We start from the raw sequence: 17,558 nt of genomic DNA on the forward strand, positions 1-17,558 counted from the left end.
AATATCGGGTTTGACGTACTTTAGTAGACGTGTTTTTTTTGCCTCTGTTTGTATTTCTTTTGCACAAAGTGCTGAAAATAATGCATTTGAACCTATCTTATTTATATAGTCAGCGGAAAGGTTTATATCGACAGTGTCGTTAAGCATACTCTACTACTTCAGCCTTGCTTTTTCAGGAACTGTCACCTGGCAATCGCCAATTTTCAGGAACGCCCGGTTTTCACTCGAGTGAACTGTTTTGTTTTTATCCATGTTTTATAGCAGTGCACAGTTTGCACGCTTTGAATCCAAATTGCAATCGTCGGTTTGGTATAGTTGCCCTAAACTGAACTCATGGTGAGAGATTACATTTCATAACGAAACTCGAGGTAAATATTTGTGCAAGTTGTATCATGACAAGATTCGCCTACGTGATTGATCATCTTGTTTATAATATACGAGTATTAAGAAGAACATAAATAGATTTAGGTAAACTTGATTATGAAACCGAAACTGGTATCACTGATACCGACTGTGATTAAAATAAGTTACTGATTAAAAACGAAGAGGATGGGGAGAACAAAGTCAATAAAGACAACCAATAGAATCGCGAGATAATTCTTTTCTTCACTTGTTTGGTATTTGACTACATGTATTTCCATAACCTTAGAACCACTTTTTGTCCAAAGAAAAAAACCCATACATTCTCAACATACATAGTTTCATGCACTTAACTTTATGACCAAGTGCGGTATTTTCAATATTTTCGTTTCAACAGCCACTCTATTTTGTCCAACAAAATATAATAAATGGCGTGCTTAATCTCTTTATTGCCACACACTAAGTTTCATGAAACTACCAGATACAGCAGGATCCATTGTTGTTCCGACAGACAATAACATATCCACACCATGTGCTGGCATAGCAACCACATTTTTTGCGAACATATTTTAGTTGACGAGAAAACTTGCACAGTTATCTTAATTTCTCTTTTACATACAAAGTTGCAAGAGCGTACCTGCTACACTTTTCAAGATAGGCCATGATCCAGTTAGAGTGATATTTTAAGCTTTCTGTGCAGCCATAGCAACTATGTATTTGTCCAACTAACTGAATAAAATGGCGTGCACAATCGCCATATTGCCCTCTAACCACATATGTCTAATGAGAAAAGCTTTCCCACTTCTTGAGATATCGAAGGATAATTTTTTCCAGTTAAACAGAGGGTCAACTCCGGTGAGACCTGTAAGGGTCCAAGTACTTTGTACCTCTAACTGGCTTTCATAGCAGTAAGCAATTGAAGGCTCTAATAGGCGGTTGCCGTCCGATGGCAGTAAGCAATTTTAGGCTTTAATAGGCGGTAGCCTTCCGATGGCAAAGCAATTATAGGCTTTAAAAGGCGGTAGCCTTCCGATGGCTGTAAGCAATAACAGGCTTTAATAGGCGGTAGCCATCCGATGGCAGTTAGAAATTAAAGGATTTAATAGGCGGTAGCCGTCCAATGGCACTAAGCAATTATTCTTTTTTATCATATGTTTGTCCGTATAGAAAGGTTATGGCAATTCAGCTTGTTCCTACAATTTCTATCTTATTTTTAAGAAAATGCACATTTTTATGGAAACCAGCACCAAAGATATGAAATAATCATTTGATAAACACATACTATTTTTTTAAAGAAACATGTCAGCAAAGAAATACAGTGGTTGTTTGCTTTTTAAATCTGACTGTCATTATAAATTATTCTGTATTTAATCAAGGTACATGTAACTGTTCACCATACAAGTACAATACTTTAAACTCTTCTAATCATATACAACAACACAACAAGATAGATAGATATAGTGTTCTTCTACATATATATATATTTCCATATGAAAAAGAACAGACAAAAACAGGTTTTTCTTTACAATTTGTATGGCATATCGTTTTACTAAAACATCATAAATAATTGCTGAATTAATTCATTAATAAATGTACGCAGTATAAACTGCATCAAATAACAGTAACATTTAAGTATATAATTATGAAAATGTATAAGAAAAAAATAAACAGGTTTTTGAAATAATAAGTAAAATGGTTTAAAGTCCAATTAATATTGAACATGAGTTTGTCATCAACTGACAATACAATATAAAATAAATTATTTCAGCACTAACAACATGGACTTCTATTGTTGTTGATATGTAACTTGCTGTAGAGGTGTCCCGCTTTGTGCCAGACTGACCACTGTCTTTAGATCCTGAGCGGTCAAAACTGCCCCATGGGGGTGGGAAATAGTTACCATTCCTTTTGGTAGATCAACCTGGTTAATGCTTAAAGTACCTTTAGAGAAATCGGTCTGATTCAAATTGATAGTTCCTTTCACAAGATCTGCTTGATTAATGTTAATGACATTTGCTGCGCTGGCTTGTGCAGTGTTACCAGACCCAGTAGGAATAAACTGTCCCTGTGAAACTTCAACATTTACAGCCTGTAGCTGCTGCATAGGAAAGGAGTATGTATTGGAGTTATTAGTGGGAAGGTTTTCCAAGAACCGTATTGTCTCCATGTATCCAAGCAAGTTTGAAAATTGAGAAATAGGAGCAGATTTGGCTTCAACGAGGGAAGCTCTAGTTTGATCAAGGCCGGATGACACACTTATTTGATACTCCGGTGGTTGCTGCATTGTTACCACATGACTTGTGTGAGAGATTTCAGGCATCTCTATTTTACTTGCTGGCAGAAGAGTTTGGATGTGTTGAGTTTGTTGATGGGATTGGGGCACATGGGTGATGTGCTGAATGGTTGGCTGTTGAAGAGTCTGTGTGGGCTGGGTGGGCGTGGCCGCCTGCTGCTGGTGGTTTTGGTGTAGGGATTGGGGGTTGGCTGAAGTGATGTACATGTTACCCTGTAGAGACTGGGTGAAGTGTTTATAGTCCATGTTTGGGGACAGCTGGATCTGACGGACAATTGTTTGTTCAGGCTGCTGTGCACTTACCACATAGCCTTCATCATTGATCTTGTACTGAAGAGGAAGACTTGTTTGAACCGTTTGCATACCGGCAGAAGCAGGTACTGCATGAATAGGAGTGATCTGTAATTGCTGATGCTGTTGTTGCTGCTGTTGTTGGTGCTGTTGTTGCTGCTGCTGCTGTTGTTCTTGAGCACTAGCTGCAGCTTGAGCTGCTGCCTCATAAAATGTTGCTGGTATTTGACCTTGTAGTTGGCTTACAGCATACTGGAGATTTTGTATCAACGCAGGGGTTATTGCATTGCTGGAAATTTGAGCAGCAGGCAAAACTCCATTTACTAGCTGGTCAGTCAGATCCTCTTGAGGAAGTCCAGTTATTGACATCTGAAGTGGAACCATTGTGGGTTCAACATTTGCAGCAAAAACTTGACGCTCTTTACGTTTACTTGGTGAAGAATTGCTACTTTCACCGGTGCTTCGCCTTTGTCTACCTGTTGGACTTGTGGAATCTTTGTCGTTTGTGTGCGATGTCCGCAAATGCCTAGTCAGGTGATCCTTTCGGCCAAACCTTTGAGGACAGTGTTGGCATAAGAAATCTTTACGCTTAGTGTGAGTAATCATGTGTCGCTTGACATCTTTAAGGGTGAAAAATTTCTTCCCACACTCTTGACAGGAGTGTGTTTTCTCTGTGGTATTCTTTGCTGCCCGTGCACCTGTATGTACTTTCAAGTGAAAGAGAAGCTGTTCTTTATTCTCAAATTTCTTTTCACAAATACCACAACTCAATGTTTCTCCCCGTTCTGCTCTGTGAATAGCCATATGAGTTCTATAAGAAAAAACGTAGCAGTATTTTTTATCGCACAACTCGCAAGTCCACATTCGTTTATTCGGATCATGGGTTACCATGTGGTTTTTAAGGTGATCTTTACGATTGAAACTTTTATCACAGTAAGGGCATTTATGATGTCTAGGACTTGTGTGTATGAGTCTATGTCTCTCTAACTTGAACTTTGACAAGAATCCCCTGCCACATAAAACAATCTCACAAATAAATGGTTTTACACCAGTATGTTCATACACATGAACATGGAAAGCTGCCTCAGCGTTAAACTGTGCCGGACAATGAGGACATGACATTGGACTTTTTGTAAGCTTAGGACCTCGTTTTCTTTTCTCTTTTTCATCAACCACGAGGCTCTTTTCATATGCAGGATCTTCGTTATCATCATCATCATCATCATCTTCTTCTACACCATGATATGAATCCATATCAATTCCATTATCTTCAACATCATCATAAGCATTAACAAACACTTCCTCATGGTTTTGTTGTGATATCAATTCCGGCTGCGAAGGTTTAACTGTCTCATGAATCTCAATCCTAGATGGATAAACTATAGGTTTTTCTTCCTTCCTTTTTTGAGTTTTTCTCTCTTTTTCACTTTGTAGGACAAGAGGCTTCACTCTTGGTCTACCTCTTCCACGTTTAGGAGTCTGAGTTATCATTTTCTGAGCACTTGTATTTTCTATGTCAGCTGTTTTCAATTGTTTAACGTCCTGCTGAGATTCTTTTGCACGAGATTTCTCAAGTTTTGCTCGCCATGTTTTTGTTGGTTTGACGTACTTCCGAGGGCGACCCTTTCTACGTGTCTTTGTTTTGCCAATACAGAAGTGATTTTCCATGTCACTGGGGTCATTAAATCTGACCTCACACTGCAAGCAGTGAAGAGGCTTTCCTGAAAAAACAAATTGTAGCATATTATAACAAGAGCACCGCGGAGTGGGTGCCAACGCTCGTCTGAAATTCCAAGTCGAAAAGGGGGGATAACTCAATATTAATTAAAGGCAAAATTATATGACCTGCTATAAACATGCATAGTGTTAATAGGAACACGTGTAGCAAGTTTAATGTGAAAATGTTGAACGGTTTTTGAGTTATGAGGTAAGGTTAAAGTTTTTGGACGACGACGACGACGCAGACGCAGACGCAGACGACGCCGACGACGCCAAGGCTATCACAATAACTCGACTTTTTTTCTTCGAAAAACAGACGAGCTAAAAATGAAAGTACAAGGCTTCAAGCTCAATTGAAGTCATTCTAACTCTTAATGTTCCACATAATAAAACAACACCAACAACTACTAAGTAGTCAAACACTAATTATTGAGTAATTGGTGTTAAAAGGACATTTCTTTAAAGAAATCATTAAATGAAGGTGTCAATAAGCCCTACATTAAATAGTGCTTATTTTCTGGTTTTAGCTAGGTTTTAAAAATGACAGGATGCTGCAGAAGAGGGGTGCCAAGGGGGATAAGGGCACATTGCAGCAGGATGTGAAGAGCTTAATATCAGCATATGTTAAGAATTTTGTTTATTGAAAGTAAGATTAGGTTTTTATTGCCAAATATATAATGTAAAATTTGTAACTACCGGTGTATGTGTATACAATCAAATAAGTTTTAATCAAAACAAAATAATTACAACTTTAATCAAAACAAAATAATTACAATTTTAAATATTTAATTATATGACGGCAGAAGGGTGCATTTGCTGTCTCCATGAGGACAAAAGGGTGCTACCAAAAAAGGATAGGGTGCAGGACCCTTTTTTATTTATCTATTTATAATCGATTTGCTCACTCATAAATGCAATACACTTATTGTCGTATAAGGCAGATTCAGTTACTCATTTTATCTTTAGAAGTATCCTAACTGTTTTGCTAGAACGAACACCAATTTTATCCACAGCTTCGCCTCGGACAAAATTGGTGTTCGTCCTAGCGAAACAGCTTCATACATCTGTAAGAGGGCACTTTTGAAGAAGAACTCGTACTGTATCTATTAGGGTACTTAAAGCTCGTATCTGCATACAGCTCACCTGATCTCACATCCTCTGACTGCAGCATACCCTTTCCAATGGACGTGGCATAGTCCTTCGAGTACCATACCCTCAGCTCTGTATTTGGAGATATAGGCTGGGGAACAAAATTATATATTTATTATGTATTACATTTACATATAAAGTCTCTAAACAGTTTATGAGATTTTGGTTGTTAAACCCTTACTGCTGTGTGCGTGTGTGTGTGTGTGTGTGCGTGTGTGCGTGCGTGCGTGCGTGCGTGCGTGCGTGCGTGCGTGCGTGTGTGTGTGTGTGAATTAAAAACTTCATTTTAATAATACATGTATCACCAACAAAAGAATGCAATGTAAATAAAGCATACTAGTTAAAAATTGAATATCTGGCCTGTTGAAAGAGCTTTTGACACGGACATAAAGCTGTACCATACAATTGCAACATGTAATACCATGGATTTGTTTATTATGACATAGCATTTAGTTATGTTCAACTAGGTGTTATTTATAAATTGGAGCTGCACTTCTAAATTTATCATGTACTCAAGATACAGCCTCGACATGGTTTAATCAAGACCGACACACAGTCCGACATGCACATACACAGAACCTGCAACACTGAATCTTAATGGCAAGTTTTTGACATTCTCATAATGCATGTAAAAATACAGCTGGGAAAAAAACAGTTCAGACCATTCCATTTACAGCATTCATTTTGACATTTAACATCTAAATGTGACCTTGACCTTTGAGGTACAGACCTGGGTCTTGTGTGTGACATGCCAACTCATCATGGTGAACCTTTATGGTAAGTTTTTCCATAATCTCATAGTGTTTGATTCATTTCAAATAAAAGAAAACAATGCTGTGAGTAATGTTTACCAGCAACACTGATGGAGGTGGAGAAGGTAAATATGCTTAAATATAGCTCTAGTGTCATGAGTAGATCAAATCTCCTTATACCCGGTATTGATGGGTTTATTCATCCTAGGAATGTTAACTTTTAAATAAGATGTTTCTTCAGCCATTCATTATAATGTAGTTGGTTAGCTTTGGCTCAGGTTTGAGTGTCAAAAAAAGGATTGTTACTTTAAATAGCCAATGCTATATATATCAACAATGTTTAACAAACATAAATTTATACAACAAGCTGTTATTTAACAGATAGGTGTACGATGATGAGATAAAATTGGAAACCATTAAATATTGCGAATTTTCTACTTAACATAGCAGAGTCCAAAGAGAGCAATATTAATGCTTTGTTATTTTTCCATTGACCACAAGTAATATTCATTCAAAACCACATGGATATACCTCAAGCTGATAGAGACAAAGATCAGTTTATAAATATAATTTTATTTTAGCTAGATTACAGAGATCTGCTATTAAATAATGAATGAAGTCCTTTTCCCCAGTTATATTTTTGAAAGGTCAAGATAATGTCCTCCTGGTAAAGGTCAAACCAACCACCTCTTGAATGACAGGCAGCCACCTATACATCATTGCACCTATAAGCAACCTTTAACAGAACTCTCTTTTAACAATACTGACCTTTAGGGATACATAGAAGATGTGTCCATCCTCTTGGTAAGCTAGGAGGTTCTGTTCCCGGAGTACGCTAGCAGGCTGCACAAAGATCATCCAGTTAGAATTCTCCTCATCTTCTCTGTCCAATACCTCTGTATACCCATCATCTGTCAACACCTGAAATAAATATTTTCCAGTTAGTATTCTCCTAATCTTCTCTGTCGAATACATCTGTGTATCAATTATCTGTCAACACCTGAAAACAAGTTCATCAAGTTTAAATTCTCCTCATTTTCAGTGTCCAATACTTATGTGTACCAATTATCTGTCAACACCTCTATACCAGGGCAACAATGTAACTATGGAAGCGAGTGGTACAAGGCTTTCTATATCTTTTTAGACCTTAAACATGTAATAGTCCATTATAACTAAAGTATATATATATATATAAGACCTAATATTTAGCAATCAAAACAAAGTGAATTCTTTGAAACTTTGACATGTTGATATTTGTCACTGCCGAATGCTTGATAACCAAATAATCAAACAGGTACCTATGTATTGAGTTCAATATCAAGTTTATAGATTTTATAATTAAAATCTAACCTTGAATTCAAAGGTCATGTCCAATGCCTGACTCTCATCTGTCTCATTTTCTGATTGGTTGTCTGTGCTGTCACTCACATTCAGGTGGGCAGAATCAGCTACCCCTGTACTCTCAGCTGATTGGATATCAATCTGCAAAGCATGCTGGGATGATATTGATTGGTCTGCAGCCCCCATTGGCGTCATCTGATTGGCTGAGCTCAAATCAGAAATGTGCAAATTATGATGTATTGCCGCTATTTCATTAGGTCCAAGTCCTTGCATGTGTTCAAGTGTTGAAGTCAACTGATCATGAATGATTGGTAAGTTGTGAGATCCATTCTGATAATTGATTCCAGGCAAATCTTGAAGATTCTGTGGCAGATGACTATAACTGTTGTGATTACCATGAATGGGAGTAGATTGGAGAGGAGCAAATCCTAGAATACCGGCATCTACTCTCTGATTGATACTTTCTCTTGTAATGGACATAAGCTGCTCTTGAATGCTTGAAATGGCCAAATCTGCAGCCCTTGTCGATGACATCATCTTTGACTGGGGCTGTTGAGATTTGATGTGGGAGATAATTGGTGAAGTAGATTCATTGTTCATCTCCGAACTCTCGTTAGCACTTGTATGAGAAGAACCTGAAGTTTCCATAGCCTTCTGCATTGCATGTTTCTTCTTCCAAACTGTTGTTGCTTCATCTGCAGGGCTGGCTACCTTTGTTTTTGAAATAACAGGGGCATCCAGGGGACCAAACAGTGACCGTACAGGTACTGTTTTCTTGGCAAACACACCCTGCCCTGGAAAATAAAGGATACTGGTAAATTGATAAACATGTTCTTTATTTTATAACACATGTTTTAGGAAGAAAATAGTAGGTATCTTAAACAAAGAGATGTTAAAACAAACAGAACAATGTGTCATACATATAATATTTACACCTTAACTTCCATTCCTTAAATGAACTGCCTTTCCACAATTGTGGTTATCATCCGATGAACGCAACATCTTCGGATATGTTCAGATGGCATACATAGAAAAAAATTTATTGTGTCACCAGATCCCATAAACAATAAATCAACATTTAAGAGAGTGTAAGTTTATGATATGTTGAATGTATTGTTGCCGTTAGTGTTTCAATTTAAAGTTTAAAAGTGATTTCAAGTGGTTGATTATTTCCCACGATATTGTGATGTCATTTGATAAAACTGTTTCCAGTTACGGACGGATCATTCTATTTACAGAATGGGTGAGAAAGGTTTACTGTAAGGTTTTCTTAAATAAAATGAAGCATTTTTAACAATTTTTGAATGAAATAATGAACTATTGGTGTAAATATAAGTAATGAATTGCAGGAGTGATGTCAGGTATATGAAGGCAATTGGACTGGTCAAAGTACGCATGGAGTCTATAACTACCCCAACTGCGTTCATACCCCAATAATGACATCAATCCCGCAATCCATTCCTGAATTCACATGTACAAAGACTGAAAAAGACTTTATAAAATCTGAACTTATTTGCAGTATATTGTCTCCCACGGCTAATAAAGACATGACATTTCTTGTCTCAAATATAGAAAAATAAGGGACTTTTCTCCCTGACTACAGAAATTTGATGTATCAGTTTCAGTGTGTGTATATCACGTGTTAAATTACATCATAAATGCTACATCGGAAGGCTACATTTTGCTTCAAATGAAGACTAACTAAAGATAACTTTACTATTTCTTCACCAGTAGATAGAAGAGTTTTAGCCAGAGTTATGAAAGGGTTCTGCACCATGTACTTTTTGGAGCACACTTCTGCTTTAATGGAGACAAGCGTGGGCACCATTCTGCTTTCATAGAATTGAATGCTTAAGAAAATCAAATATTTCATAAATGTTTTTATCAAAACTTATAATATTACTATAAATACAAGTAAAGTTTTACATATTTGGCAGAAGAAGCCTCACACTGCTTCAATTAAACACAATTCCTAAAATTTCCTTTCAAATTCATAAGTTCACAGCCAGATACAATGTGCCCTTTTCTCCCTTAGCACACTGTTCCTTTTCTGCTGCACTGAGCCCTTTTTAATCCATGTTAACCCCCAAAGATAAGCATACAATGAGTACTTACGAACAACTCCATTCTCTTTGATGCTCTTCAGTGTTAGGGACTGGGGGAGCGTGAGTCTAGCCCGTGAAGGGATAATGGAGTCTTGGACCTTGTGCAAGGCCCCTAGCTTGTGGCAAAGCCCTTCATGGCTCCGTTCACAGTTATCACACCCTGTAAAAAGGGATAAAATTTAAATATTTTTAAATTGCAGAGCTACATGTACAACTAACTAAAAATAAATAGAATTCCTTGCCTGCTTAGAAGTTGAACACCAACTTTTCAGAATGGAAAATAATTTAACTATAATTAACTATGAGTGAGACTGATTGCCATATATTTCACAATTAAACTTGATTGGTAAGTTAGTTTAAACATAATCATAATTTCGTTTATTTAGAGAATTTGAGATGTATCATAAGATCGAACCCACAACATCTTGTTTGGAAGGTTGCAAGTTCAAACCTCAACTGGACCTTCAATGTTGTTTCTTCTTAATTACAAGTAGCTAAGAGCTTTAGTAATAGGGTGTTAAAGTATATACTGTTGCAGAGTTATAGATGTTTATACTGTTTATTTATTTTTCTGAAATTTCTTTTACTTTAAAACATTACAGCTAATCTACTAACATAATTTTATTCATTTAATCTTATTAAAAAAGATTGATTTCATTCTGCACAATCATGATTATAATTTAACTTATGAAAGTCTTACATAAATCATCAAGTGACGCCATTTCTAGAACATCTTAATGGCAATATTTTGCAACAGGACCTGAAAATAAAGAACGAAATGTAATATATTTCAAAACAGATCAATAATAAACTAGAATTCTGGGAATCGGATGTGTTGCTTGTTGAGAGTCACCTTCACTGTGACTTACATTTACCCTATAGACCCCCCAAATCAAAAGGGGTATCTTATTATACTAACCATAATTTTAATTATACCAAGTTTAAAGACTCTAAACAAGTAATTCAAACACTACTAAGCTGAAATGAAAGTGATGACTATGACGGACAAAGTAATCTCTATATGTCTGCCATGCCTCACATGCACCATCAATTGAATTAGGAAACAAAGTATAAAACATTCTCTGACTTATATGGTAGGAGGCTTTAATTTACACATGTAGTTGGTAAGAATGCTGCAACCTCAGCAACCTTAGAAACCTCAGAGGACATGTTTAAGGAAAGTGTGTTGCCAGCCTGAGGATCATCCCAGGACCTCCAACTTGCAAATCAGGCACTCATAAAAATGAGTTAACCAGCACAAATACGGAACATATTCTCTGGCATGTGCTATTATGAAACATAACTATATGATTTATCATTTCTGCATTATTATTTTACATTACTAAATAATCAATTTATTGAAATGCATGACATGACAAAAAAACATAAGTAATTACACTTTGTTAAATTACTTTGTAAATCAGATGATTGCAACCAGGACTAGCTATATAACATGCATGATTTCTATGGTTTTAACAAGCATGTGTTAATGTTTAGGGGAAAAGAGTGGGCCCCTAGCCAGTTTTTGTGTTTTATGACATTTTCTAAAGAAAACAAAGGGTGTCATTGAATAAATTTAGATTCCTAAGCTGAAGAGTACACAATTCCACTCTTCTGAACAAATACTAACTTCAGTCGTTCGTGCAAAAAATAAAAAGGTGAAAAATATATTTACTTGGCTACTTAGCCAATTTGGCCCCCGGATGGAGCTCCCGATCTTGACGAGGCACGCCATGGGTCGAGGTCATTTCGTGCTTCAGTAATTAGTAGCCAGTTTGGGCGCAGAGTTGCGTTACAGGGGCAAAAAATGTATCAAATAAATTATTTATTGTACAGTTTATAGTATTAACTCACACATATTATTATTAATGATGCGACAACCACAAAACCCAGTATATAAACAACATCGATACGTAGATGTCCCATCGGTAGCCATTACAATAGGTGCATTATGGGAATGGGTTATCCCCGACATTTAATGACGTCACACAGGAGTTCCTCTAACTGTCAAGCACAATGTCAACATCAGAAGGCGAAAAAATGAAATTAAGAGCCGGTGTGAAGGAGATCCAGGCTAAATTAAAAATGGGTTATGGGGAGGATAGTGACCCTTGTTATAAGGTATGTGATACATTTCATATTGATGCAAAATTGTGACATTTTGACACACATATTTCAGTTTTTGTCGAAGTGAAAGTTGAACTCGTTGGAACTTGTAAAGAATGCTTGTTGTAAAATCGCATAAATTAAGTAAATATAATCGTATGGAATACTTCATAATTACTGTTTGTTAAGTTCAGGTATATGGAATGTTGCAATGAGTATCATGATTCCCATTCGGCCACTTAGACCACTAACACATTTACTAAGGTTGGGTATAAAATACTGGCCAGACCAACGGAAATCTCCGTACCTGTGCGGAAATTGTTAGGAAGTCGTCGGAATTTCTTCTTGGTATAAAAGACTGGCCGGATCAGACCATTTCCATACAAAGTTACAATTACCCATCATCTGTTTTATAGGTATTTTATTTATAAACATCACATAACAGCTATTACATAACATAACATACATAATAAATAAGTTACATGTATATAATTCTTGATAATGTCTGGATAGACACCGTATGAACAATGTATTCAATAAAACGAAACCCATACAGACGGATGGTTCAATGAAAGATATATTATAAAGGTTGATATTCTCGGAATAATATAAAATACACACTTATTTTGCGAAACATAATTTTTGATGATTGTCAATTCAAATTATTATAAACGTTATACATAATAATGTAATTTCAAATTATATGCTTACAAAATGTACTTTAAGTATATAGTTATACTAATAATATACTTATCCCCCCATTCATTGGGAGACATTTTTTCCGTGTCCGTCAGTCCTTCCGTGCGTAACACTTCGCTTCCGCTCAATAACTATAGAACGCTCCCTTGGTATGTAGGTTATTCATGACTAGTAGATGACCAATATTGATTCTAAGATAAGTATGTTAAAGGTTAAGGTCGCGGTGGTCTCAGGTGAAAAACGATGGTTTCCACTCAATGACTTAAAATCTTTTCCACACAGGAACTGTATACTTCGTTTTCTAGTTGGTCATGACTAGTAGATGATAAGAAGATGATATTGAGATCATTAGGTCAAAGGTCAAGGTCACGGTGACCTTGAGGTGAAGAAACGGTTTCTGCTCAATAACTAAAGAACGCTTCCGCCCAGGAACTCCATACTTGGTATGCAAGTTGACCATTATTAGTCGATGACCCTTATTGATTTTGAGGTCAGTAGGTCAAGGTCACAATGGCCTTCAGGTGAAAAACGATTTATGATCACTGATCTTATGCAGTATATTGACAATATTGAATACGGGTGAATATGCCAAGCTTCAAGGATACTGTTGGTTCGTCTCCACAACAAATTTCAAGTCCATCATTGATAATTTTTCAGCTACGTCCAAACAATGGAGAGATTCAAGTGCATTTTCAAAAAGCAATTTCTTGTTAAAAATCAATTGAAAATGTATTGCTTCAATACAGCGTTTTAATAAACTTTCTATACTTGAAGGTAGATGAGTACCGCAGACTTCAGTGATATATTTATATAATATATAAATTATTATATGTGAACATATATGTACCTCATCTTGTAATGTATCACAGATTTTATGAAGATGCAAATTTTGTGCAAATCAAATCGTTGATAGTGCCATGAGGACATTTTGTCGGTAACTTTTGGAATTGCATTGAGAGTTGTTTAACAAAAACAGAAAATATAGAGGATAAATGTTTTTTTCAGTGTAAAATCGCAATATATTTCACCGAGTCAGCACCAAAAGCTACAGTTCACGAGTGGCGTAGGTTTCACATGTAATCACACATAGGTTTCATATCTCAGACACTACTTAATGAATTGCATTGACACTTTAAACAACGGTTCTCAAACGATCAAACAGTCTTCAATTATCAAGTAAGATAACTCTTCTTGCAATACTTAAAGTTAAAAGCGGCGGAGTAGTCGAGCGCGCTGACTCCGTGTCAGCTTTTGCTGTGTTTATTACATGCCTAAACAGGATATAAAATGACATTTATTCTTAGTTTAATTGTATGCACACGTAACGTCATTCGGAAATGACGTTGTTGAAATTGTGTCCCAGTCCTGTGCGCTCTAGAGTATGATTTTGACGTTAGCACGGGCTAAAATTTCAAAACAGTAAGACATCAGTTTGATTTTACTGAAAGATATCTATAAACCACCGGAAATCATATAAAAGAAATTATTGACCTACTGATTAGTAATACTGATTAAATCGTGAAGAAATTCGTTCGAGTTCAGGTAAACCAACAGCGAAGTTGAATTAGGATCACAAGAAAACGCTTGTCAATCGTCTTACTTTTAAATGTGTCATTTATGCCAAAGCAAAACATTATGAGGCAGAATGAAAGATTTACCTATTGTTACAGGAGGGCCGGCTGGTAATGGCGTGTAAGGCTATGGGCCAATCCAAAGACGAATGCAAGGAACTTGCCTTAAACGTGAAACGATGCAGAAAATTCTGGGTATATAGTATAATGTTTTGACAACATTTGGCTATTCAGTCGAACCTCGTTAGCTCGAAATCACAGGGACCGGCGAAATTACCTCGAGCCTCGAAAAATTCGAGCCATGTGGGAATGCTTACCTTCAGTATAAAGAAATCGCCCCTTACATCCAGTTCGAGCCAACGAGGAATTCGAGCCAAGCGAGTTCGAGCCAACGGTGTTCGACTGAATTACATATTGCCACTTGTTTTGGTTGAATGTTTTGATCTCTCTTAAAAACTATTCACGTATATCATGGGATATTTATTCTGTAAAGGGAACCCTCTCTAGCGTGATACACGTATATATACTTACTTAAAAGTGACACTGTTATTCAAAATCAATACATACACATGTATAAAAAACATACATTTTGAGGGATACACTTTTAACTACTTATTGAATAATGCAGTTATTGAATATTTTTAATTATTGATAACAATATTGTAACCGTGTATTTAATATCTGAAAACGTAAACATATTAAATGATTGAGGAGTGCTAAAAGATTTAATGCTAACGTGTTATTATATTGTACTCTTATTGTATTTGTCTCCTCATTTGAACAGGTAGTCGTGAAGGCGGATCGCATGAAGAAGGGGATATCACCAGCACTTCCGAAGATACAAGACAGACCCGCAGTTATGGAAGAATATAAAGACACCCTGGAAAAAATAAGACAGAAAAAGTCAATGTGTGTCATACAATAGTTGAAACACTCATGTGATATATTTTTAGCTCACCTATGCACAAAGTGCTTAGCGCGAGCTGTTGTGATAAGGTGATTGTCCGTCATCCGTCCATCCGTCGTCAACATTTTCTTTTAAACAACTTCGCCTAAAGCACTGAGACAAATTCAATCAAACTTCACAGGAATGTTCCTTGGGTGGTCTTCTTCCATGGCTACAATACAATTTTAATATATTTTCACAGAAATGTTTCTTAAGATGACCCTATTTCAAATTCCTTCAAGCCATATTGATTCATAAACTACATGGCCGCTTGGGATGGGTCTTCTTTTCACTATATGTTTAAAGGGAAAATCTTCTCTTCACAAACCATTGACCCATTTCAACTGTTTTTACAGAAATGTCCCTATTATCATTTTTTATTATTATTTTGTTGTTTAAAAATTAGAGCTATTAACTTCAAACTTCATGACCTTATTAACAGTAACAATGTGCTCTTTTGTACCAATCTTGGCCCTCTTGTTTATTTTATTTGACTTGGTAACTTATGATGGTTGTAATGATGATTGTTGTAAAGTATCGACAAATAAGAGCGACCGACGAAGCCACAGGGTTGTGTACACCCTAGAAAAGCCATGGATTTTGCTCTAAGGTCAGCGATTTTTTAAAAAGAAATCTGTGAAAAAAGAAATTTTAAAAAGGTCAGGGAACCAGAACAAGATATGAATTCTAGTGGCTATGGATGCATTCATTTAGTATGTTTAATGCTTTATAAGTGTTTTTGTTTTTTAACAGTAGGTAACCATGACAGCTCTGTATAGTGTAAACTGTCTGTAAACATTTGCTTGCACAAGACACTAAAACACAATAACAGTAAATTTGTGGTCTGGACGGCTGATGTAGATGAAGAGAAGGCCAAACAATTAAGGTCGTATTGGTCTGTGAAAATCAGTGAAAAATACTTGATTTTCTTTTACCTGTTTAGTGGCAACTCTTGAGGACAGCAAACGGCTTAGTACACACGAGACGTTTTACAGTCATAACTTAATGTTGAATGAAACATTATAAAGTAAGGTTCTCAGACTTATGTTGGATTCTATGTAAAACAATGATGTCTTATTACGTTTCTGTACAAAATAAAGGTTTAAAAAGCATATTTTCGTTAAGTTTACTAAGTCTCATCCATTATTACAAATCGGAATACCAGTCGAAAATAACAAATAATGATAAGCCCCCCCATACCATATATACAGAAACACACTCCGGAAGAAAGGTTTTTTTAAGAGCACAAACTATAACCTAGAGTATAAAGAGATGGGTGGTTTGACATCGGTTATGCTTGAATCCCTGCACTGTGTATACATGTAATAACCTTTCTCTACCGGCCCTAATTGTGCAGACAAATAATGCAATGCGTTTTGTCGACTGAAAGTGGCAAACTTGTTTCTGATTCTGAAACATGCAACACTATTGAATCAGGACCGCGTGTATTTGTTTGCTCTGGGTTAACGTAAAGGTCAGGGTGTTGGTTCGTCGTCATATCAGTTGTTTATTCCTGCAATGCAAATTGTATTCATCCTGATTTAGCAAGTCCATCACACAAAGGCAACGTCTTTTAAATGTCTTTCAAATACATGTTAATGTAGCATTGAAGTTTAATAAGCAAAAGCACATGCAGCATTTTATTTTCAGTCTATTACTATTAGTATTAAACATGAAATTTAAAATTGTGGAGCCACCTTATCAACTTACGTACGGTTAGCGCAGTGGTAGGCACACTTGCTTCTCACCTAGGTGACCCGGGTTCCACCCTCGGCCTGGGTGCATGTGAGTTTGGTTTGTAGTCACCAAGTCCGGCAAGTGGGTTTCCTCTTGTTACTTCGGTCTCCCAAACAACACATGACCACACTCTCCCGTAACAAAGTGCCAACCAGGGGGATAACTATATTTGTTATAACTTATTTCACAATCGTTGGGATATAATTTAGTAACTAAACTAAACACTCTAACATATCGTAAGATCAAGGTTTTGAGTTAAATAGTATTTAATTATAGATTAACATTTGCTAATAGAAAATTAACATTTCAAAATCTGATCGATTATTATTTTTGTAAAAGATGGTATATCTACTCAGACTTATTTACGGTATTACGGCAATGTAATATTTCAGAAGATGAATACCATTTTGTTATCAAATGTCCATTGTATAATGATATTCGAAACTTTTTATGGCCATCCTACTATTTACGATATCCTAGCCCAGTAGT

General features: G+C 36.3%; 2 protein-coding genes across 5 annotated transcripts; one reads left to right on the top strand and one right to left on the bottom strand.

Annotated features, from left to right (window-relative positions):
• Positions 1–1,602: 1,602 nt before the first annotated feature.
• Positions 1,603–12,325, bottom strand: LOC128214522 (PR domain zinc finger protein 10-like). Of its 4 annotated transcripts, none has more exons than XM_052921028.1 (7): positions 12,295–12,325; positions 10,711–10,770; positions 10,021–10,170; positions 7,915–8,699; positions 7,333–7,485; positions 5,807–5,903; positions 1,603–4,665 (listed from the first exon to the last, which is right to left on the bottom strand). In XM_052921028.1, the coding sequence occupies exons 2-7, from the start codon at positions 10,730–10,732 to the stop codon at positions 2,147–2,149; spliced, it is 3,726 nt and encodes a 1,241-aa protein (XP_052776988.1). In that variant the 5' UTR covers positions 10,733–10,770; positions 12,295–12,325; the 3' UTR covers positions 1,603–2,146. The 4 variants fall into 4 exon arrangements, with proteins under 4 accessions (XP_052776988.1, XP_052776985.1, XP_052776986.1 ...); XM_052921025.1 differs by lacking the exon at positions 12,295–12,325 and adding an exon at positions 11,865–11,957; XM_052921026.1 differs by lacking the exon at positions 12,295–12,325 and adding an exon at positions 11,686–11,957.
• LOC128214524 (coiled-coil-helix-coiled-coil-helix domain-containing protein 7-like) lies at positions 12,004–16,444 on the top strand. Its single transcript, XM_052921029.1, has 3 exons — positions 12,004–12,131; positions 14,486–14,581; positions 15,171–16,444. The coding sequence occupies exons 1-3, from the start codon at positions 12,027–12,029 to the stop codon at positions 15,309–15,311; spliced, it is 342 nt and encodes a 113-aa protein (XP_052776989.1). The 5' UTR covers positions 12,004–12,026; the 3' UTR covers positions 15,312–16,444.
• Positions 16,445–17,558: the final 1,114 nt, after the last annotated feature.

This window comes from Mya arenaria, chromosome 13, assembly GCF_026914265.1.
Source record: "Mya arenaria isolate MELC-2E11 chromosome 13, ASM2691426v1".
Taxonomy (NCBI): domain Eukaryota; kingdom Metazoa; phylum Mollusca; class Bivalvia; order Myida; family Myidae; genus Mya; species Mya arenaria.

What these genes read in the sequence shown, in the direction of transcription:
- LOC128214522 (XM_052921028.1), bottom strand. Translation starts at nt 10,732, where the DNA reads ATGGCGTCACTTGATGATTTAT. An exon ending in ACATGACCTTTGAATTCAAG is followed by an intron (nt 7,486 to 7,914) that starts GTTAGATTTTAA and finishes TATTTATTTCAG; the next exon opens with GTGTTGACAGATGATGGGTA. An exon ending in TCTTCTATGTATCCCTAAAG is followed by an intron (nt 5,904 to 7,332) that starts GTCAGTATTGTT and finishes TTTGTTCCCCAG; the next exon opens with CCTATATCTCCAAATACAGA.
- LOC128214524 (XM_052921029.1), top strand. Translation starts at nt 12,027, where the DNA reads ATGTCAACATCAGAAGGCGAAAAAATGAAATTAAGAGCCGGTGTGAAG. An exon ending in ATAGTGACCCTTGTTATAAG is followed by an intron (nt 12,132 to 14,485) that starts GTATGTGATACA and finishes CTATTGTTACAG; the next exon opens with GAGGGCCGGCTGGTAATGGC. An exon ending in AACGATGCAGAAAATTCTGG is followed by an intron (nt 14,582 to 15,170) that starts GTATATAGTATA and finishes TCATTTGAACAG; the next exon opens with GTAGTCGTGAAGGCGGATCG.